General features: G+C 44.8%; 1 protein-coding gene across 1 annotated transcript in view; it reads right to left on the reverse strand.

Annotated features, from left to right (window-relative positions):
- Positions 1-23,920, reverse strand: part of TTLL8 (tubulin tyrosine ligase like 8) — a 478,385-nt gene that overhangs the window by 44,202 nt on the left and 410,263 nt on the right. The window contains exon 13 of the mRNA XM_085651194.1: positions 124-367. Coding sequence (XP_085507320.1) covers positions 124-367 — 244 coding nt within the window. The remainder of the gene's footprint in view (positions 1-123; positions 368-23,920) is intronic.

Here is a 23,920-nt window from a genome sequence, read left to right on the forward strand (position 1 = left end):
GCGTGACAAATTAAATATATATGAGAAAATATGACTATCATGAAATGTGTATCTTAGCAAAAGGAAATCATATTGAGTTCTATTTTTATCAAATACTTTCATTCAATAACTATCATTCCTTACCTCTCTAAGTTGTCTAAGGTGTAATGCTGAGTTGAGAACCTCAGGTAGCAGTCCTTATAGAACCAGACCGTCAAAGGGTTCCAGTCAGTGACGAGAAACCACTGCCTAATGTCAAACTTTGTATTGTAAATCAGCAAAGGTCTCTCAATATATTTTTGCACAATCCACTTATGGTCCCTTCGTCCACACGGATCTGACTGTAGCAGGCGGAGAATGTCTTCCACTTTGTCCATGCACACTATGTCTAAAAGAGAAGTGCACAACATTGAAAGAGTGTTAGCATGGTCAGCTATACAGGCTGGCCTTGCACTGTTCCTCCTACAGAGTACCATGTAACATTTAAAATACTTATAAATATTTCTACGGTACATATTACTGAGTACTAGATCAAGGGAATGTATTGGAACTCTAGGTGGTAATAAACAAATTACGGAGGGCATCTTTCTGAATATAATCCAAAGATAGCCTGATCAAAGCCCTGATGCACAAAATAATGCTGCCTCAAGAAGTGATGATTCGAGTAAGGGATAATCATGATGAGAAATAAAATTCATACGAAGTGAGAACATCTGATGAAATAATTACTTACAGGTAAACTCTAATATTCTGAATCACAGTCCTCCTCATCCCTGTCCTAACATATTGGAGGAGCTCCACCTCCGCCAGGATTGTATACAAGTTAAAGTTAAAAAAAAAGGATGCCAGTCCCCTTTATATTATTGAACATCACAGTATCCATAATCCTCTCATCTCCTCTCCCACCTTCTATTTGAATCAAGTAAAAATAAGATCAAAGGAGGTACAAACATTAGAAAGGGCAGTAGGGAAATTATATTGACATATGGACGACTATCATTCAGAGTAATTGAGACCACAGGTAAGTATTATTTCATTACCCATCATCCGTCCTCCTTGTCCCAGTCCTGACATATTTGAGGGTATTTGGAGTAGAGTAAAATTGCGGGGACACCAAATAAGGTGCTTACAGGAGTTACAAGTCACATTTTACATACAATTACTTCTGTGCTGTATTTAATACAACTGGACCAAAATTATTTTCATGAGACTGAAATAGGTGCAACCTACAATAATTAACAAAGACATGGGGCATTGCCCTCGTGGCCACCCTCCATATTTCTGACAAAATGGCTCTTCTGTCCAAAAAGCTGACACTGATCTTGTTGATCGTCCTTGCACTGCCTGTATGGGTTCTTTGCTTGCTGATCTATATGCCTGCGTAACAGCTTCCATCACTTATTTACTTAACGATATATTAGCAATAGCAGGAGAAATAAGTAAGTCACAGAATACAGTCAATTTACAATATCAGTATACATAAGTCAGTGGAACAACAATTACCTCCTCATCTTCCTCATTGCAATTCTTGGGAGGCCCTGCATCCTCCAGATAGGCACAACATTTAAAATATATCTACTGAAAAGGGAATTTTACCACCATCCCTTAATGTGGCCAACTCCGGCGTAGGACATGTAAGGGGATTGGTGCCAATAGCACTTATGGCACAGTTGAGGTTCATGCATGTTGGAGCCCCACGCCTGTGCAAAATGAAGCATTGTAAAATTAGCTCCTCATGACACATGTCATTTCTCTAGCCAGACACAACAACTGGGGATGAACAGGTGAGTGCCCACCCACGCGGCGCCATACCCAAGACAACAGTTTTCCAGTGACCTCAATTGGCTGACTCCGGTGAGCAAGTACCTCCTGCTCCAACGCCGGCCAGCTCCCACAGTGAATCCCTGCAGCCGCAGTTGCTTCCTGCCTCCCACCTAGCATCCTCACAACTGGTAGGGCCCTTGCCAAGCCTCATCTGCACGCAGTAACCACTGACGCTTACCCTGCTCAGCACAGAGCCTTACCTTGGCTGCCCCAAGCACTCCAGGCTCTGTTCCTTAGTTGGTGGTCATCTTGGATTGGGGAGGCCTATACAGGTACCTGGGTCCTATCCTTTGCCGAGGGCCATCTTGGATTGGGAAAGCCCATCAACCTGCTCTTACATTAAGGCCTGTCTCTGCCTGGCACCCATCCTGAACTGTGACACCTCTCGCTGATTACTGCTTTGCACCTTCAATCCACTGCGAACAGCTGCTACCGGTCCATGCACAGTCACTGTTTTACCCACTTCCTTTATGCTGTAAGCTCAAGGTGAGCGCATTCTCATATGCTACTACACCCACTGAAAAACTACCTGCATATGATGCTGCAGCTTTCTGAAGTCTCTGCCTCCCTTCAACATGTTCATGGAGCACAACATTGGGGCGGGGTGGGCTGATTGTATAAAAAAAGTGATAATTTAATTGAAGCCTTAGACGAACCTGATGGCACCAAGGTAATTCGCTACCTCAAAAACCTTGCAGGAGATGGCGTCAAAGAAGCACTCAAGAAAATCCCCAAAGAATAATCCAACACATATCAAAAGATAAAAGACAATCTTGCCCAAAAATTTGATTCTGCCACCAATGTGGACTATGAATGGTACACATTCGGAAAAGCTCATCAGCAACCAAGAAAGTCAATGGTCGACTTTATAGAGTGCCTAGAAACCTTAATGAAATAATGTCTTTTCTCAGAAATTTCCATCGAGGAACCCATGCTCCTCAGGATCATTGATGGCTGTCAATCTGAAGCCTTGTGAAGACGAATGCTTAGAGAAACTCACTCTGTAGCCAAGATGCTTGCCACATCCCACGTAGAAGAATGTGTTGACAAACAAGCGGCTGACATGGAATTAGTTGCGACCACCACAAAGTCAGTGCTGGCCATAGGCAGCAGTCACCGGATCTTCAAAGACAAACCCAGAACACGGCTTCCAGAAACCACAAGATCATGCTACATTTGTGGGTTGACTTACCCGTTATGATGAAAAGTGCCCAGCCCTCTGATAGGCGTACCAGAGTTGTGGGAAAGAAAACCACTTCAAATCTGTCTGCTGTGCCTAAATGAAGCACCAACGCTCTGATTGCAGCAGACACAAAGACAAACCAGGTAGTGATAAGCGACACCGTCCCAAATCAAGCAACAGATCCCCCCATCACTTGCGGACTGTTCTCACAACAATCAGAGACCAGCCGCTTACCTCGCCATCCTCTCAATCTACCACATCACCACCCAGTGAGAGCAAAGAAAATGGCTACCTCATGATGATGTCGGAGTGCAAATCCATCAGCCCGCGACCCACTGTCACCCTCTCACTGAACAGGTGCCCCATGATCTTCATTATCAACAGTTGTGCCTCTGTCAATGTTATCAGTAGGCGAGACCCAGCCTCCCTTCAGCGTTGCATACACTTGGTTGAGGCTTGAAGGAGAATCGATCTTAGAAGAAGACACACCAATATGCTGCTTAGGGAAGTTCACAGCATCTTTCACAAACATGGAGCGAAGCACTGCCGTCCATTTCTTCATCCCAGACTGCCGAGCTTCTGTTCCCAGGGTCCTCTGTCTGCATACTGCCACCAGTCTAGGACTCATGTGGGTACATGCAGAAACTGAGATCATCTATCATTTACGCCTTCCGAAGGCCACAGGCAATCACCCATTTGTTCATGTGGACTTGAAAGGTCAGTCCCTACTCTTTATCATTGAAAGTGGGCCGTCAATCAACGTGATGTCTTTGAACAATTTCATCACATTTGACCCAGTCCCAAAACACTCATAGTCTACACCTGGGCTGCATCGAAAATTCTTCACAGCTTGGGCTCCATCAATTGAACCTTATCACGTCATATGGCATGAACTTCATCACAGCTCCCATCTAGGAGCAGGACCCAGCCCTAACTCCCCCCGCTTTCGGACATGTACAGTAAGTCTTCTTACCTTGTGCTCATTTTGTACCCGCTTCTTTTTCTTCGGCTATGAGCCTCACTTCACTTTGCCCCTGTGCTGCTCCCTGATAATTGTTTTTAGCTTTGAGTCCTGCTTGTTGCTTCTCCTTGCCCCAGGATTGTTTTTCTCTCTTTGTCCTTTCACTTGTTCCCCACCTTTTTACCCTCCTGCTCATTTTCACGCTTCTGCAATTTTCGCCTCCCACCAGCCCTGCCCTCTGGCGCCCAGTGCTCCTCCCAGGTCCTACATAATGGAGGCAGCTGCGCATTGGATGCAAACAGCTGGCATTCAGCTGGCATGCCTAAGACAATCCCATCTGCACCTGGACCACACCCAGCGCAAGGAAACCTGGCTCCCCAACTCCCTACAGCTACACCGCCACCAAACATCTGGCTCTGGACTCCAGATACTGCAACATCAACTACTGCCGCAAATCTCCCCAATCTACGGTAGGAGCTAGGAGCTTTTGCCTGTATACAGTGCCCCATCTCCTTTAGCACCGGAGCACCCACACTCACGACAATCACCACCATGCCTACAAACCAACGCAACGTACCTGCTTAGGAACAACTCAACTGCCCTCTCCTCAACACAACCTCACTCTGCAAACACACCACCAAAATCTGGGACCTCATCACCACCCTCACCCTGATGTCATCTTCATCACAGAGACCTGGCTCACCCCCACATCTGCTCCTGATGTAGCCTCAGCAACTTCCAACAGATACATAATTGCACACCAGGACTGAACCCGGAAGAGGCATCGCCATCATAAACAAAGAAAATATCCACTGCACCACCACAGACAATGCCACTTTGTCAATGGAACACCTCAACTTTAAGCTCCAAACTGATGTCTAAGCAACCATCAGGGACACCCTCGCCTAAACATCATGAGGACCTTCCCCCAGCTTCTGCAGTACTATTCCCGACTTCATCGCCCCTCTTGCCATAGATTCCAAAGACTACATCTTTCTTGGAGACCTAAATGTCCACCTCAGAAACCTCAACAACACCAACACCACCAACTTGACAGTAAGAATAACCTTGGACTCGTCCATCATTTGTGTTGTTAGATTTGGGGGTCTCTAGTTGGCATGGGTAGGTACCTGTGACAAATAGGGACCCTTGCGTCTAGTCAGGGTAAGGGGCTACACTCCCAAAATAACCCCTGCTCACCCCCTTGGTAGCTTGGCACGAGCAGGCAGGCTTATCTCAGAGGCAGTGTGTAAAGCATTTGGGAACACAAATAGTAATTCAGTGACAACACTACAGATGGACACCACACAGGTTGTATTATAAAAATAGATATTTTTATATAGACTTAACACAAGACCAGACGACAAAAATCCACAATACTGTACTCAAAAATAGTCTCTTAAATGTTATAAAATAGCTCAGTTCTCTCAAGCTGTAATTGCGACACTTTACTCTCAATGTACCTTAGATGCGTAGCGCAAATAAAACAAAAGGGTTGCAGGGAAGGTGATGCGTCGGTTCCTTATACGCAGGGGAGTGGATGCGTTGGTTCCTTACTGCTGCGCAGGGGAGTTGATGCTCACTTCCTTACTGTGTGGGGAGTTGATGCGTCGGTTTCTTACTGCTCTCCGGTGCAATGCGACATGCTGGCACCACGATGCGATACTCTCCTCCGGTGCGATGTGACAAAATGGCGTCAAGGATGGTGTGATATGACACGCCCGACGGCCGTGCCGCAACTTGATGATCTTTGGAGCCGCGACAGGCCCTGCGACGTGCTTCTCCGGTGATGCGACGATGACCTCTGTGGCAGCGCCCCGCTTCTCCCGCGATGCGCCGCGCTTCGGCGATACGATGATGACAGCGGCAGCGGCGGCTCGCTTCTACGGCGATGCGATGACAGCAGCTGCGGCGGTGACACGCTTCTCGTTGTTGCGTCCGCTTCCAGCTCCCAGCGACACGCAGTCTCTCAGAAGGCCCAGCACAACAGCAGGCACTTCAATTCCCAGCCAGGGAATTCATGGGGGGAGCTGGTGGGTGAAGTCTTGTATCCCTGAGACTTCAGGCAGGAGGCAAGCTCTAGTTCAAGCCCTTGGAGATTCTTCTTCAAGTTGATGGAAAGCACACTCAGTCCTTTTCTCCTTTCTTTGGCAATGAAGCAATCACTGCAGGCCAAACACACAGCACAGGGGTAGTCTCCTCCTTCAGCTTCCTGGTTCTTCTCCTCAGTAAAGGTTTGTCTTGATTCCCAGAAGTGATCTAAAGTTCTTGGGTCTGGGTCCCAATATTTATACTCCTTTTCCCTTTGTTCTCTGAAGGCAGAGAGGCCTTTGCCTAGTCCAAACCAGTTCTGGGCAGTCCTGGAGCACTTTGTTGACATGTTCCCTTCTTTCCTTTCACAGTGCAGGGAAGGGACATCAGACACACCACAGGAGGTGGAGCCAGCATTGTAGAGGGAAAGCCCAGCCCCAATCAGGTCCCAGGTGCAACTCCTCCCTCCCATCTAGATGCAGATCTCTCCATTCACCACTAGGCTGACCCACCCTGTCTACTGCAATCCCCCAGTCCTGTCACTCAAACTCCAGACAAGGAATACACAACCTAGCAGAGGCAGGTTTGGATGGTTAGACAAGAAAATGCCTACTTTCTAAAAGTGGCCTTTTCAAACACAGAATGTTAAAATTAACTTCACTAAAAGATGTATTTTATCATTCTGAGATCAGGCATACTAAACTCGAATTTCTACCATGTTCCCTGAGTCAGTTAGGATTATAAAATGTAATAACCAAACTGCCGATTCTGGCCTATGGAGAACAGGTAGCCTTGCAATAGTGAAAAACTAAAATGGCTGTAATTCACTATTAGGACATGCCACACACACCAGGGCATGTCCTACCTTTTACCTACAATGCACCCTGCCCTTGGGCCTACCATAGGGGTGACTAATATGTATAAAAGTGAAGGTTTAGGGACAGGCAAGTGGGTGCACTTGCCCAGTCAGCATGACAGTATCAGATTGCACACAGGCTCTGTAATGGCAGACCTGAGACACACTTTACAAGCTGCTCCGGTGGGTGGCACAATCAGTGCTGCAAGCCCACCAGCAGCATTGGTTACAAGCCCTGGTGCACTGCACTAGGGTCTGACAAGTAAACCAATCAAGCCAATCATGGAGTCACTAATCCATATATCAATTTACCATAGGAATCACTTGCACTGTGGCACTGAACAGCAGTGGCACAGTGCCCAAAGCATCTATAACCAGCAAAAACACATGAGGCAACAGCAAAAAAATGGAAGGGAGACCCACGCCAATGGTGCCAGGTCTAACATGTGTGGTTTACGTTCTTGCCCTAAGTGCGCCAGGTATGCCCAGACATGGGTCCTGGGCTCACTGCGCCACTGGAATCAAGCTATCCTGGCTGAAGAGGGGTGAAGCCCGGAAACTGGTCGTAGGATGCTTGTTTCTGGTCCAGGGAGGACCTGGCTTGGCAGTTCAGGCTGGACTGTTCCCATGAGGCACAGGGTCAAGACTGATTTGCATATGGCCAGGTCTAAACTGAGGTGGCATGGTGAGCAAAAGAATGATGGATTAAATAAACCCAGATCTCTTGACTGGGGGTGAATGTTTTGATTTGTTCTGCATTCCGTCCATCAATTGTGTGTCTTTTGCTTCCTCGCCCTAAGTGCGCCAGGTATGCCCAGACGTCGGTCCTGGGCTCACTGTGCCACTGGAATCAAGCTATTTTGGCTGAAGAGGGGTGAAACCCCGAAACTGGTCCTAGGATGCTTGTTTCCGGTTCAGGGAGGACCTGGCTTGGCAGTTCGGGCTGGACTGTTCCCATGAGGCACAGGTTCAAGACTGATTTGCATATGGCCAGGTCTAAACTGGGGTGGCATAGTGAGCAAAACAATTATGGATTTAACCCAGATCTCTTGACTGGAGGTGAATGTTTTGATTTGTTCTGCATTCCGTCCATCAATTGTGTGTCTTTTGCTTTCTCGTTTTAAGTGCGCCAGGTATGCTCAGACTTCGGTACTGGGCTCACTGTGCCACTGGAATCAAGCTATCCTGGCTGAAGAGGGGTGAAACCCCGAAACTGGTCCCAGGATGCTTGTTTCTGGTCCGTCCATCAATTGTGTGTCTCAACAACACCAACACCACCAACTTGACAATATGAATAACCTTGGACTCATCTCCAACCCCACACACATTACAGGTCACAATCTTAACCCCATCTTCACATCCAGCAACAGAGTCAAGTACAGCCACATCACCAAACTCACCTGCACTGACCATGCCCTCATCCGTTTCAACATCATTAGCCCCCCTGTTGCCGCAGAGCCTCCCTGCACCCCCGAACGCAGCTGAGGCAAAGTGTCAGAGAGCCAATGGACCAGCACCCTCAACTTTTCGCATCTTGACACTGCATCTAACCTGGACTGGCTGTCAAAAAAATCCACCCTGGATCACCAACTGCACCAACAACGTTGCTCCCATCAAGCCCAGTAAACACAAGAGATCCACCAAACAGCGAGATGGTACACCAAATAACTAAGGACAATTAAAATCTACTGCAGGCAACTGGAGCTTAAATGGTGGACCAGAAAGGAAACAGGACAGTTTTCAAGACAGCCCTCAACCACTACCACTGGCTAGTGACAGAGACAAAAGAAAACACCCTTGCAGACCATATCAAAGCTAGCAGCAACCACAGCAAAGAACTCTTCAACAGTGTCAGAGAATTCTCAAACCCCTCAGTCACCGAAAACAATATCACCTTATCCCAAAAACTTTGCGAAACTCTGGCAAACTTTTTCCACAACAAGATCTCCACCATCTACAGGAACTTTGAGCCAAAGCTTTCCTACTACCTCCACCACCACGCACTCACAGAACCCAACCAAGACCACCGACTGATCAGTTGGGACCATCTCATCCCTGCGGACACCACTGCCATCATGAGCTCAGTCCACTCAGGAGCCCACACAACACCACATTTTCAACCTCAGAAGCAACAGGATCAGCAGTGAGCTCACCAACCTCTTCCACGCCTCACTCGCCACGGCCACCTTTCCTGAAGAACAGAAACAATGAAAAGTCAAGTCTCGCCTCAAAAACCTTCCCATGACCCCAGTAACCTCAAAAACTGCCATCCTATCTCCCTGCTCCCCATCCATGCCAAAGTCCTGGAAACGGCCATCAACCCCCAACTTATGGAGCACCTGGAGAAGGACCTTCTTCTAGACATTGCCCAAACCAGATTCCGCATCAATCACAGCACCAAAACCGTGTTGATCGCAACCACCGATGACATCAGAACCTTCCGCGACCAGGGAGAAACGGCAGCTCTGATCCTCCTTGACCTCTCAGCAGCTTTCAACATTGTTTCCCACTACACCCTGATCAGGAGGCTACATCACATCAGAATTCAAGGACACCCCCTTAAGTGGATCGCCTCTTTTGTCACTGGAAGAATCCAAGGACGGAATCCCTCAAGGGCCATCCCTGTGCCTCACACTGTTCAACACCTACATGATCCCCCTGGCCATCATCATCAGATCCCATGGACTAAATATCATATCATATGCAGACGACACCTAGTTTATCCTCTGGCTCTCAGATGACCCTACAAGCACAAGAGCCAACTTCCAGAGGTGTATGACGAGTGTCGTCAACTGGATGAAAAAAAACTGCAGGAAACTCAATACAGACAAAACGTTTATCTTTGGCAACAACCCCACCCCATGAAATGACTCCTGGGGAGCCTCAGAGGTAGGACCCTCACCCAAATCCACCAACCATGCTAGAAACCTTGGCATAATCCTTGAAAGCAATCTAACCATGGAATCCCAGATCAACGCAGTCTCCTCCTTCATCTTTCTCACATGGCGCATGCTTCGAAATATCTTCAAATAGCTCCCCATCAATACCAGACGTACCGTCACTCAGGCCGTAATCACGAGCCAACTAGACTATGGCAATACACTCTACTCAGGAATCATCACTCACCTCCTGAAAAGGCTCCAAACCATGCAGAACTCAACAGCAAGACTGATCCTAGACCTCCCCAAATGGACCCACAACACCTCTCACCTTAGAACACTCCACTGGATCCCTAATCAGAAGAGATGCCAATTCAAGTTGATGATCCACACATACAAGGCCCTGCACAACCAAGGGCCAGCATACATCAACCAGCCCTCCAGACTCCTCCATTCCACTTCCCTCTCACTTGCTCACACCCCCCACATTTGCCGAAGCAACTGTGGAGGACGTTATTTCTCCTACCTCGGGGCGAAAACCTGGAACGACATCCCTCTGCACTTCTGGACCACCACCTCTCTTCTAGAATCTTGGAAGGCACTCAAGTCCTGGCTGTTTAACTGATTCCACCTGAAACAGCACATCTTTCAGTGCCTGGATATACTATTGGGTGATTAGTTGCACTTTATAAATCTACAGATTGATGAATGTGCTACAAGGTAAGGCATGCCTGCATTCTCAGTTTCACCATGGCAGCTGCAGTGGGTCTGATCTCTATCAAGGTCCATCTTGAGACAGACCCAGACATCATGCATTGTTCTCAACTCTCTTCGGTGGTCTCTGAAAATCGATGAAAGTGCTCACCCACTGGCACAGAGGCACAGGAAAGTTGCATTCCACCCCTAAGAAGAGATGGAAAGAGAAATCAAGAATCTACTCAGTCTTGACATCATTCAACCATCTAAAGGCTCCACCCCGTGGATATCTCCCACCATTGTTGTCCCAAAAAAGGACAGACAAGGATATGTCCACATATGTGTTGATATGCGCCAGCCGAACAAAGTGATAGGGCGTGAACATCACAGACTTGATCATCCAACTCACTGGGGTGAAGGTTCTCTTCCAAGTAGAACTTAATAAAGGCCACTATCAGATTGAATTGGAGGAATTGTGCTGATATATCAGATTTTCCACTCACCTGGACCTTTTTTAGTTACAAGAGATCTCGTCAGCTGCTGAAATCTTCCAGAAAGCCATTTGCAAGATCATCCAGCCCCTAATGCATTAAACTACAGCAACAGCCTTCTCGCTATTGGGCCCAACCCCAAGGCGCATCATGCTGCACTGAAAAAAGTCTGTCATCTGCTCTGTGAAGCTGGTCTTACCCTCAATACCTGCAAATGTGAGTTCCACACAGCCAAATTAAAATTCCTGGACACCTGTTTTCAGACAAAAGTATGATGCCTGATCTGGAAAAAGTCACTGCCCTCACCACTGCTAGCCCACCAAGTGATGTTCTCATGCTCCGCTCCTTTTTAGGCATGGCTATATATTATGCGCGATGTATTTGGCACATGCCATCATTAGTGTCCCATTTCATCACCTCACAAAGCAGAGGTGGCCTTCCAGGGGTCTCATGTTATGAGCACAGTTTCCAACAAATGAAAGCTACTCTCGCCAAGGCCACGGTTATGACTTACTTTGACCTCAAACTATTGGCGGAAGTCAGTGTTGACGCCAAACCGGTGGGTCTCATTGCTATTCTGGCACAACACTCTGGAACACCAGAGGCCCTGTGTCATATCATCAACTATGCCAGCAGAAGTCCCTCTGACAGTGAAAAAGCCTACTCTCAACCTGAGAAGGAGAGTCTTGCAGTAGTGTGGATCAGTGAACACTTCAATGTCTTCTTATACTGCAAAAGGTTCACCATCATAACTTGTGAACAGGCATTTCTAACTATCTTTGGGAACCCCAGAGCCAAAAGGCTCCCTAGGATAGTATGGTGGGAAATACACCTACACAAATATTACTATGTCATCGTCCATATTACAGGCAAGCAGTACAATCCAGTCGATTACTTCTCCAGACAGCCACAGCAGTAATCAAAAAGACACTCATTCATTGTTGAGGAATACCTCCAGTTCATGGTCAGCAAGAGCGTGCCCCAGCACCCTCAATTCCTCAAAGAGCAGAGGCAACAAAGGATGACAGCAACCTAGTTCTCGCCATACACCACATTGCTCAAAATAAGTGGAAGCACAGCAAAGTGTGGCGTGATGACGCTGTGGAGATCAAGACTTTCTACAATGTCATGGAAGAGCTGGCCGTCACTCGAGAGGGGATTGTCCTGAGAAGGTCACATATTGTAATCCCTAAAAACCTCCCCTAACAAGCCATTGACCTAGCTGACAAAGGACACCCGAGAGATAGTTGCCAACAAAAGGCACTCCGAGACAGATGGTGGTTGCCTGGGTTGGATGCCATGGTAAAGAAAAACAAATGGAAATGCCATCTGTGCATTGGTCTGTTGCCAGCCACCCGACCCCTACCTCTGGAGATGTCAGAAAAATTGAAGGGTATGTGGGAGAGAATAGTATTTGATTTCTTTGGCCCACTTAAGTCTGGCAAATATCTTCTGGTAATGGAATACTCCCAGCTTCCATTAGTCAAAATGGTCTCACCTACTGGTGCTGCTAAAGTTATCAGAGTCCTGGATGACATCTTCACAACTTGGTGATTCCCCAAAGTACTGCAGTCTGACAATGGGCCGCCATTCACAAGTGGTGATGCTAGAGAATTCCTGAACTGCCTTGGTATTGCGTATCAATGAATAACCCCGCTCTGTTCTCAAGCCAATGCAATAGTAGAGCGATTCATTGGGACCCTCAAGCGGACAGTGCAGACAGCCACTGAAGAGGGACTTTGCTTGGGGAAGCTCTATGTCAAGTTCTGCGGGCTTATCAGATTACCCTGCACTCAATGACTGGAGAGAGTCCTGCCACACCCATGCTTGGCAGATCTGTTGACAACAGAATGTCACAGTGGATTTATGAATGGCATCATGGGGCCTAACAACTTCAAGACCACTGACAAGAAAAGAAGAGGAAAATGAAAGCTCAAGCTGACGCCAAGCACAGAGCATAGGAAACCCTCCCTAAAGAGGGCGACTGGGTAGTAGTCAAGCATAGACAACAGAAGAAAACAGACAACCTATTTAACAGCAAGGCGCCTCAAGTCACTGCAGTCAAAGGGAACATGGTCATAGCATCTCACCCCAGAAAGTCCATAACCTGGAATGCATCACAGCTTAAGATCGCAATCTCCAATCAGGATGACAACAACCCCTCATTAGTGACACTGAGTCCAAATGCATTGGAAGATGTCTCAAGTGATCCGAAGGGTAATTAATCGACTCCTCCTGTGGTGACCACGCGGTCAGGCCGAGTTGTGACCAGACTTTGATGGCTTATTTAAGACAACTGGACTCAGTAAAAACTCTTGGGGTCCATGTTTCAATGTGGGGAGGTGCAGAGTCGGGTTCTTTATGACTCTGACGGTATCTCCAAGGCTATGACATCACAGCCGGCCAGAGGCGAGAGAAGAAAAGGAAGGAGTTCCGGGGAAAGGAAAAAGTTCAGCTATGGCACAGCAGAGGTTTATACATGTTGCTGCCTCGCGTCCATACAAAATAAATCATCAAGAAATCAGCTCCTCGTGTTGTGTGTCATTCCTGTAGCCAGAACTGACAGGGTTCATGTCTGTCTTTCCTTTCTTATTCTTAAATTCTGGCTGCGGTGCTTGCGTCCTTACCATATCCTACTTTTATTTGATGCCTACAAAGCTGGCCCTGCTAAAGGCTCAAAATCACATAAAATCTGGATTCCTAATGTGTGGCCTCAGTAGTGGAATTTTTCTTTTTCCTTTATCCTATGCTTTGGGTGTTCTTCCAGGGCAGCTGGTGAAACTGGGGCAGTGCACAGGCCCACTTTTTCTTTATAAAGTTCTGTGGTGCAGAGACTCATGGTGTTCAAGGATAAGTGATGCAGTGCAGTGAAGTAGTGCAAAATACAAAAAAATCTGGCACAACATTTCCTTTCCTCTGAACTCAGTATGTACTCTGACCAACAAAGCAAATGTGTTCAGAACTGGGTGTTTATGAGTTGGTGTCTCACATTTTGATCCTCTGTATTAAGAATAACCAGGTTTAAGAGGGAACAGTTTAACGATTCCAGAATCCTACTTTGTACACACTTCCCTGTAATTTGCGTGTGTGCGATCTCCACTCATAATAATATACACACTTGGGTAGAACGTCTGTTTCAGTATCATCATCTTTGTCCTCAGGGATATGAGGCTTCTCACAGTATTTGATTTTGGATCAATTATTTGCAAATGCAACCATTCGGACTAGTGGTTGGTATTGACAATGTTTTTTCTGACAAACAAGGCTGATAAGCAGCAAAGTCTATACTCAGGAGTGAAATGCTAGGTAAAGTCTATTGTTGGGAGCTGAGATACATACTTCTTTACATTTTTGTGAGAATTCACTAGACTGTGATGTAATAATGCTGGTGGGAGAGTTCTGTTCCCATCTTCTAACCACTATGGAAATGTCAGTTTGGCTTTCACCTTTGATCAACAATGGCTGCATGAAGCATGGTGGCTGTGGGCCACTAATTACATTGAAGTGAGCCATAGGTTGACAGGGCATAGAAGAACTGCCTCCAATGAATACCTTTCCTTAATCTCTTTTTTTTTGGTGATACATTTGAAAGAGCTATTTGCAGATCCTTAATCCCAGCCTCTTCAATCTAAATCTAAATCTTAAAAAAAAACAATTTTCATGATAAAGTCCTCTAAAATTGACCAGAGCCAGCTTCTAATACAGCTCGCCTCTGGGTTGGGTATAGAGGGCATTTTCTTAAGCAACCCATCCCTCTCGAGAATTCCTGTACATGTTTTTCCTAGCTTCTAAGAGTGTCAGATTGTACCTCAAGTTCCACAGAAGCAGAAGTGACGATTACTCCCAATGCCCCTGCATCAGTGCAGCCACCAAGCAAGGGTAACGGCACTAGCACGGGGGAAAGGGGAAGTGGAAGAGAAGAGAAGAGACTGCCTCAGGATGGTGTATGACCTCTAGGTGGTGATTCTGCCTTCTCTGCTGAGTCTTCTGTAGTGTGTGGTTCTTCACTGGCACGTCTTAACGAGGTACACCTAATGCACAGAGGTGAAAAGGGGATTACAAGAACATCCTACTCTCCTAATCTTCCTAATGACTTTTAGATTCCTCTGCTCCTACCTTTTACTCCTACAGGCTTGCTACTCTTCTATATAGATATTCTTTGTAATCTTTTAGTTATTACTGACTTGCACATCTGCAGGCTTGAGAAATAAGTTCCATCTTCTTACAAAGAATTTGATATGTACATAAATAATGAATTAACGAAATACTCTCTCTTTCTTGCAGATTCTGTAGTGTAGAAAGTCTGGGTAGTTTCAACAACTTCCTTTGCAAAGGATGCGCGCAAAAAGGTACAGGGAAAGGTAAAATAGGGAGGAAAGGAAAAGGAAAGGTCGCCAAAGGGAGGAGAGGAAACTGGGGGTTCGGCGCAGATGCGCACTCACTGACTTTAGTCGCTGGCTCTGTCTTGGCTTCTTTTAGTTCACAGGGAAATCTGATACTCAGCCACTCCGGAAAACAGCTTCCTTCTCAGATGAACAAACGAATATTCCAGCCAGAAGAATTCTCTGTAACTTTCTTGACTGAAACTTGGGTAACCGAAAACCGCTTAACTTGACTATTCGACTACTAGCGGTTGATTCGGTTCTGTGGATTATTCCGAAAATATCTCTCTTTAAGTTCTAGGGCAGGACTCCTCAGGATACTGGAGCTCACAGAAAACACTAGCTTCTCTCAGGATATCTCGATTGAAGTGCGCAGTTTGCCGCGCGCCCAACCGTCAAGTCAAAGATGTACAGCAAATGACGGCAAGAGCCGCGGCCATCTTGAAAGGTCCAACTGCACATAGAACATTATAAGTCTCGATATAAGTTCACCACTTGCGGCTTCACAAGAATCCGCTGTCTCTTTGGTTTTTGCCATATATGGTGCACTGCTGACACCACATGAGTCTGATTCCTGACAAAGAGTCCTTTTAGGGAAGCAGTCTTGGTTTTTCTGTTTTTCTTCAGGTGTATTACCAGTTTATACCAGAGGCCAGATCTTTGGTCACACTCTGGATAAGGTATGCCATTCACTACTCAATTCTTCCTGCTGATTTCATTATCTTTCAGACCTCTTGACCTATGAAACAGTAGGAATTATACACTTTGAAGGAGACCTTCAAGGTTTTAGTTAAAAACACAGCACAGATTTCTGTTCCATTGAAGATTCAGGGGTGTATGGTGTGACACAGGCTGAAGCTCCACCTTTTAAGGATGCCATCCCACTAGATTCAAGTGGTGTTGTGTTGGAGAACACTGAAAGTTATGTATTCTGTTTTTCATCCTGTCATCAATTCTTGTGTTCACTATAGAATCGGAAGGTTTTCTGATTTACCTACACAGATTCCATTTCTCCCCTTGCTAGGAATGAGAGTGCTTTGGATTTGGTTCCGGATGACCATTGGCATCGTTTTAATCCCACCTGGAAAAGTGACTAATCTACAACCAGGTGACAAATCTACAATCGCCTCTGTCCCTTCTACCACAGCAGGATTATGACTCAGCCAGGAATTGGATCCAGCTGCAGGTGCATATTTTGACTGTTTTTCCTGATGCACCTTCTGTATTCATATTATCATGTATTTAGGCAGTTAGTGTGCTAGTGGTACTATTTGCTAAGAAAATATCTGGGTATTTTGGTTCATTAGATCCTGCTGTGGTATACAGCATTAAGAAACAGTTCCCATTCAAGAGAAAATATGAAGTAAAATTTCCCACCAATATGTCAGTTGAGTCTTTCACTTACTGTTTGTTGCTGGTGACTAAGTATACCAACAGTATTGGCTGCGAGGCATTAGTTACAGTGGTAATTTAGGAATGTTGTTTTTTTTAGTTCATAATAGTTTAGAAAGTTTTGACTTCTGTCCAGACAGCTCTTCTGTTTCATACAATGTTTTTTAAAAGGGCAGATAATGGTCATGTGCCCGGCCATAGCAAACATATCTCAATGAGCCAATCTCTCCCCTCCTAAGATTTTTGAAAATGTGTTTGACGTTTTCAGTGATCAGCCTTCCTTCACTTAGATTCAATGCTCTATTTCCTCAGTTATATTCCTGTATTCATTTGCAGGAAGTCCTGATGCCAGATGCCCATTATAGCTGGTCTGCTGTTTGCTCTTACTCATTTCCCTCTTCCCAACGATTGTGAGGGAGCATGCACTAGGAATAGAGGTCCACCTTTTTGGATCAGGGGGGCTTGGCTCTCGTTGGTTAGTGAGCGGTAGGGATGCAAAGAGTGGGCTTTACCAGCTGTCCCAACCCCTCTTCTGTGACCTCTTCTAGATGAAGCCTCTTTGCAGTATCTGAAGGTTGCGAAAATACATTTTTATATTAGTTTCTAGACCTTCCGCAAGGTGAGATAATTTGATCATCCTTGGGTCTACATCTGACACTGATACCTTCTTTGTGTTTTAGCTCCCTTTCAGTGTGTACCTGAATTAGCTCTCAAGTTTTTAAATCGTAATTTTAATGTTGATTACAATGGGATACTATTCAAATGTTTTCTCAGGGTGGTCTTTCTTGTACTGAGGTTATTACTGTAAGTCTCCTATGAGGCTGCTATCTTGCTGCATCTCAAGTATTGATAAGTGTGTGACCCTTGTACCCAGCCTTTGTTTTTTCCCCTCCTTTCAGGGTTCTTTGTTGTTATACCTGACAACCTCTGTGTGGTCTTCCTTCAAACTTTTGCCTTCTCCCCTCCTGTTTGCTGAAAATTGTTTTTGATTCCATCAGGGTCTGGGCTCTTTACCACTGCTCCAGTGCTAAAGTGCATGTCCTCACTTCTTTAAACATGGAAAAATTGGCTTACACCCAATGAGCACATTTAATATACATATAAATCACTAGTAAAGCAGTACTACATGTACCCAGGGTCTGTAACTGCAATGCTACTAGTAGGCCTGGTATACTTATTGTACCACCCACATAAGTATCCCTTCAAAACATGTCTCAGGCCTGCCACAGCCAATTCGACATGGCAAAATAAACCTTTTGCCATGTCTAAAGCTCACTTTGTAATATATACACATTACCCCCGAGGTAGGCCCTAAACAGCCCATAGGGGAGGGTGCATTGTATTTAAAAGGCAGGACATGAGTTTGTAGGTTTTACATCAATTGGTAGTGAAAAACTCCTAAATTTGTTGTTCACTACTGTGAGGCCTCCCTCTCCCACAGGAATAAATGATGTTACCGTACTACATTTAATTAGGGCTAACCTTTGATTGAGAACAGGTAGAAATATCATGTTTCATATCAAAAGAATTGCAATATAAATTCTTCTTTAATGGCAAAGTCGGATTTTAAGTTACAATTCTAAAAATACCACATATGGTGCCCGCAGCCTGTGTCCTGGGCCACATGACCGGGTGTAGTTGGCAGTTTGTCTTTCACTATTCCTCCCAGACAGTGAGACAAACAGAGACTAGGTGTTGGCAAGATAGGCAATCCTGTCAGGATGGGAGGGGCGGAGCTATGCCCTGCCCCAATTACATTTCAAAGGGGTTTGCTTTCAGAACACTCACAAAGTACTTAAAACCAGCCTATTGTCACTCCAGACGCCTTGGAGCCTGGCCAGGGTAAGGAAGGAAGGACATTCCCAGAACTGGTTGTAGGATGAATTCTAGATGTTTCTTCTACTTCAAAGGCTGGCACCATTGATAAATATTAGACCCTCAGACTTATTGTTCAGTACCCTAGACGTGTGGACATCATGGACCAGGGACTGCCTTGTTCAGCAGAGGACTAACCTGCTAATTGAGGCCTGCCTTGTTCATCAGAAGGTTGCCCGGCTGCCTAAAGCTTGCCTTGTGTCCCAGTGGACTGCCATGCTGCTAGTGGCCTGCCCTGCGAGATGGAAGACTGGACCTGCTCCCTTCATTCCAAACTAATTTTGTTGTGGTTCTCTCATTGAAAGAGGAGACTGCGGTGAGCAAAGATTCTTTAAGATAGGAATGCCACTAGGTGCCCAATGGTCCCAAGATACGTGTTCCCCATGGATTTGGATTTTGGGGTTATTCGAAAGTGAGATGATGTTAGATTGGGCAATCGGGGTATCCAGGAGTCTGTCAATCTTCAGCAAGGCTCTTTTAGTATTGTTAAAGACATATGTGGCCAACAGAGGAAGCTTTGTTTTGCTAGTTAGCAGTGTTATGGGAAAGAGTTCTCCTAGAATTTCTTTTCAATTAGTAACCATGTGGAAGTATAATCCGGAGACTGGGAGAACCAAAGAGAGCCTTGTCGTGCTAGAAATGTGGATTGGTAATTTTTGAAGTATGCTAGATTAATACCGCCCAGGTGTACAGGCAAGTATGGTTTCTTGATGGAGATTCTAGAGCGTTTCTTTTGCCAACTAAACTTATTTAGCAGCTGATCAAGCTTCTGGTGACATTTTTCAGATAGTACTAGAGGTAGTATTTGCGAGGTATTTTTGTGAGGAATTTGGGGCACCAACCCTCTAATAAGGTCTCTATTTTCTTCAGAGTTATATCTTCCTTATAGTGGAGGGATTCTAATAAATCCAAATTAAAGTACAGGCCAAGATATTTTATAAAACGAGGCTGCCAGGACAGCCCTGTATTTTTGAAGAGATCATTGGTGCAGAAATTGTTTAGGCTCACGATTTCAGACTTCTCCTTATTAAGTGTATAGTTTGCAACCAGTGTGTATTTTTCTATTGTCTCTAGAGGGGGGATAGAGTGGGATGTATTTTTCAGTCGTAATTAAGATATCTTCGGCATAGGCCGCTAACTTCACAGTGGTATTAATGAAGGAAATGCCAGTGATGGAAGGATTACTTCTAATCTTGTGGAGTAAAGATTTGAGGCTCAGGATAAATAGAGAAGAGGAAAGGGAACAACCCTGTCTCGTACCTCTTTCTAGTTTAAAGGTAGGGGATAGTAGACCGCTGTATCTTACCTTAGCAGAGGGACCACTATAAAGAGTCATCACCATTTTTGTAAAGATCTAACTTAAATTAAATCTCAAGAGGAATTCACAAAGAAATATCCAAGAGACCCTTTCAAATGCTTTTCCAGCATCTAGGTTAACGGAGACTGTTTCGATGGACACAGGTTTGTCTCTCTCGATGATGTAACATAAGAGGTGAGTAGTATCATTCAATAGCCTATGCTTCATAAAACCCACTTGTGTTCGGTCAATTAATGGCAGCAGTAGTGGTTCGAGTCTCTTCCACAGTATCTTGGCGTAGATTTTTGCATCCAGATTAATTAAGAAGATTGGTCTAAATGTCTTCACCTGCGTCGGGTCCTTGACTTCTTTTGGAATTAACACTATAGTGGCCTCACTGGATATGCCAGATATGACACCTGAGTCTGCAAAATGATGACAGAGGGTCAATAGTTTTGTTTTAAGTATAGGGGCAAATGTTTTATAAAAGGTAGCTGTGTAGGCTAGCTCCTCGACTGTAATCGGAGAGCTGTGATCTAACTTCTCCTGATTGGTGACAGTAGGAAGTGTAATGCTTTTTAAGCACTCTTCGCAGGACACTGCGGAGGCAATGGAATAATTGTTGTATAGGGACTGGTAGAAGTCTCTGAGAACAGATAAGATTTTTGGGGGTTTGTGTGGGTGACATTCTTTTTATCTTTGAGGAAATGATTGCCTTTGAGGTTCTGTATATGTTTTAAAAAGGACGCTAAAATATTACCAGCTTTGTTAGCCTCACACAGCTGTAGGCTTTTATATTTATTGATCCATTGTATTCATACTTTTTATTGGTGAGCGTAGAGAGGGTTTGGGCATCTGAGGAAGAGATATGGGCAATTTCTAGTAACTTTAAGTCCTCTTCCAATTCCATTAGGTATCGATTATGGGCTTTGTTTATCTTGGATTGAACATCAATTATGGCGCCTCTGACAACAGTGGCCTTAAGTGCGTCCCAATGTACAGATAGGAAGGTCATGGAGACCACATTATCCTTCCAAGTAGTTTAGTATGGTCTTTTCAATTGTATCTCTGGACCCGGTTTCCCTAATCGACTCGTCATTGAATCTCCACATTTTGGTGGGGGTTCTCGCACTTGATCCTGTGAAATATAATGTCCGAGATTAATCTCAACAGTATGTCAATCTGGGCAATTAAGTGAATGTAAGCTTTGAACATGAGTCCAAGTCCACCACTGCAAGGTACATTGTAACCAATGCTGTGCAACGTGAAGCCCTACAAAGCCTCGCCACACCGCTGAAAGCTTCTCTGGAACTGACGCCGAGTAACACAAATCCCTGCAAAGCCTGGCTGCACAGATGAAAGCTTCAAAGGAACAGACAACTAGTGCCATAAACCCCTGCAAAGCCTTGCCACACAGCTTTATTAGAACCTATGGCGGATGACGCACAGCAACGCCTCAGAGACCTCTCAGCAAGGGCATATGGTACATTTCTCAGTGGGCCAAACTGGTTCCTATTCCCTGCCACACTCCGTCGCGGTTGGCCTGAACATGTGACTTTGTCTCAGTTGAGCGCAATTAGACACTGACAGTGAGCGCTTTTTGCTTCTTGGTGCTATTTTTACTTAAAAACGTTCAAAATTGATAACTCCGATTCTACTGATAGGAGTTTATTCATTTTGGTGGAATTGTATTCATTAGCATTTTCTCTATTTTACTAAATTGGTTTGTCATTTATGTTGTGTTATCACATTACTGGTTGAGTGCGGCATAAATATTTTATACTATGCCTCTAAGTTCAGCTTGATTGCTTTTGTGCAGGTTAATTTAGTGGCTTTTGTAGTTTACCCTGACATGTATCGTGGTGGTTGCTTGAGTAGGGTTGTCACCCCCATAAACCCATAACCCAATTTTACATTTGTTATAGCCCTTGGAAGACATTCATATTACATTCTCTCCTTGAAAAAGAAATATTCTAATTTTCCCATATGTTTAAGTGATCTAAGATTGGTTTAGTGCAAGCTTCCCTACTATCAAAGCTTCATTGATGATGAGTCACAGTTAGGTCCAGAGTTGTCTAATTCTGCAATACCTTCTGGAGGTTTCCTCCCTTCTCTATTTTGGCTAATCCTTTCTAAATAGATGGAATCATCTTGCTCCTCGGGATGTGGTTTGAGTTTTGCAATGCTACCTAGGCTGGTAAAGTAGTTCCATCAGGATTATAAATTGCTTTTTAACTTTGTTATTACCTACAGTGTTTTTAAGACCTCTCTCCCATTCTTGGCCATTGCAGGAACTCTGTTATATCTTGGCAAACACACTGAATTGACTCTTCCTGTTGGCATTCAGGGTCAATATGTGGGCAGGATGTCAGACTTCTGATGGGTTTTGATGATGCTTTAATTGTATGTATTTACATGTTTGCTACTAGCTTCCCCCTCTACATTCAATTTTTCACTATAGATTGGATATGATAAGCTATTCTGAAATTGACATGCAGTCTACTCTCTGGGGAATGCAGTAATACAATGTGAGTTGCATTATTTTGGACTTTCAGTACATCTTTTGTTTGTCTTGGATGATTCAAATGAAGCCATAATTGCCTAGATAAATCCTCATCAAGTAAGGAATGGAATAATTAAGGAGATGGGGAGGCAATGTTTAGATTACTTCCTTACTGCAATACGTATGAAGTGGTGGGGCTTTTTTTGTGGTATTGGTCTTTTGATTGGCATTAACAGGAAATGCTATTTGCACCAATCCCAAGGTATTTTCAAGGAAATTATTTTAAAATAACTTTTAATATGGGGTGCTTGTCCGGAGGAGACTGTACCAGCCTCTTCACGACTTCCTCTCTAAGTACTGAGATTATCACATAAGCAGTGGGATTAGGAAGAAAGAAGTGGTAAGAGATATAAAAATGTATTGTCCCAGAAAGGGAGAAGGGAAATGAGGGGAATAAGAGAAGGCATCAAGTGCCCAGGTTAATTGCCCTTATATAAGCATCTCATGGAGGATGGGCCAATAGAATCATTACATCCCATGGCGGCCATCTCGTAGGTGTGTTGCTCCTACTGGCAAGTATTACCTTTCTGCTATTTCCAATCCAAATTCCGGTATGACTGTGATTAATGCCTAGGATCTCCCTTAAAATCTGCTCGCCGTATGTGATCCACCCATTTGTAGTAATTTTATTCTCCTAAATCTCTGCTCAGTCAATCATCTCCTTTACTCACGTGCATAGATAGGATAGCTTTAAGCTTGACTCACTTACACATCATAATGAAAAGTAGATACTGATGTCCCAGAGCTGCTATTCAGCCACAGTCTTTATTTTTGTTACTATCACTGGAACAGAGCACCTGCACACCTCACCAAACCTCTACCTGTAATATAAGCGGCTGACAAAAGAGCCCTGAATAACAGAGATCAGCTCCTGAAAACCTGGAAGAGACACGAAAAAGACCGTCTCATCTGTATCTCTACTTACAACACACTATTAAACTCCTTTCAGAAAATATTAAAGAGGAATTGGAGTATCCTGTCAACAGTTGGTCTCAGAATTGCAAAACCAATGTTCTCATTTAGAAAAGAGACAAGCATAAAAGATCTGCTAGTACACACACGCCCCAAGACAATCCCAGAAAAAAGCACGCAATCCACACTATGGAACCTCCCACCGCCATCTAAGCATTCACCATGTGGCAGGTGTAGTGCATGCCCCCTGACAAAAAAAGTAAAGGAGTTGAACATTGGCCTTAGGACACCATGGAAGTTAAAAAGGTTTACAAACTGCAATTCAAAAAATGTGGTTTACATAATCAAATGTCCCTGCAACCTTTTATCTGTGGGCATGACAACGAGACACATTCGTACCAGAATAACAGACCACCGCAGCACAATTCGGTGCAAAAGAGAAGCTACTAGACTCACACAACATTGCATAGAAAAAGGCCATACCGACAAAGAGATGGAATGGTATGTGTTGGAAAAACTTACACAAACGCGCCCGACATGAGTGGGCCCCTTTTTCTATTTGAACAAGAATGAGTCTATAGACAACGTACAGATTTACA

Source organism: Triturus cristatus, chromosome 4_1, assembly GCF_964204655.1.
Source record: "Triturus cristatus chromosome 4_1, aTriCri1.1, whole genome shotgun sequence".
In the NCBI taxonomy this organism is placed as follows: domain Eukaryota; kingdom Metazoa; phylum Chordata; class Amphibia; order Caudata; family Salamandridae; genus Triturus; species Triturus cristatus.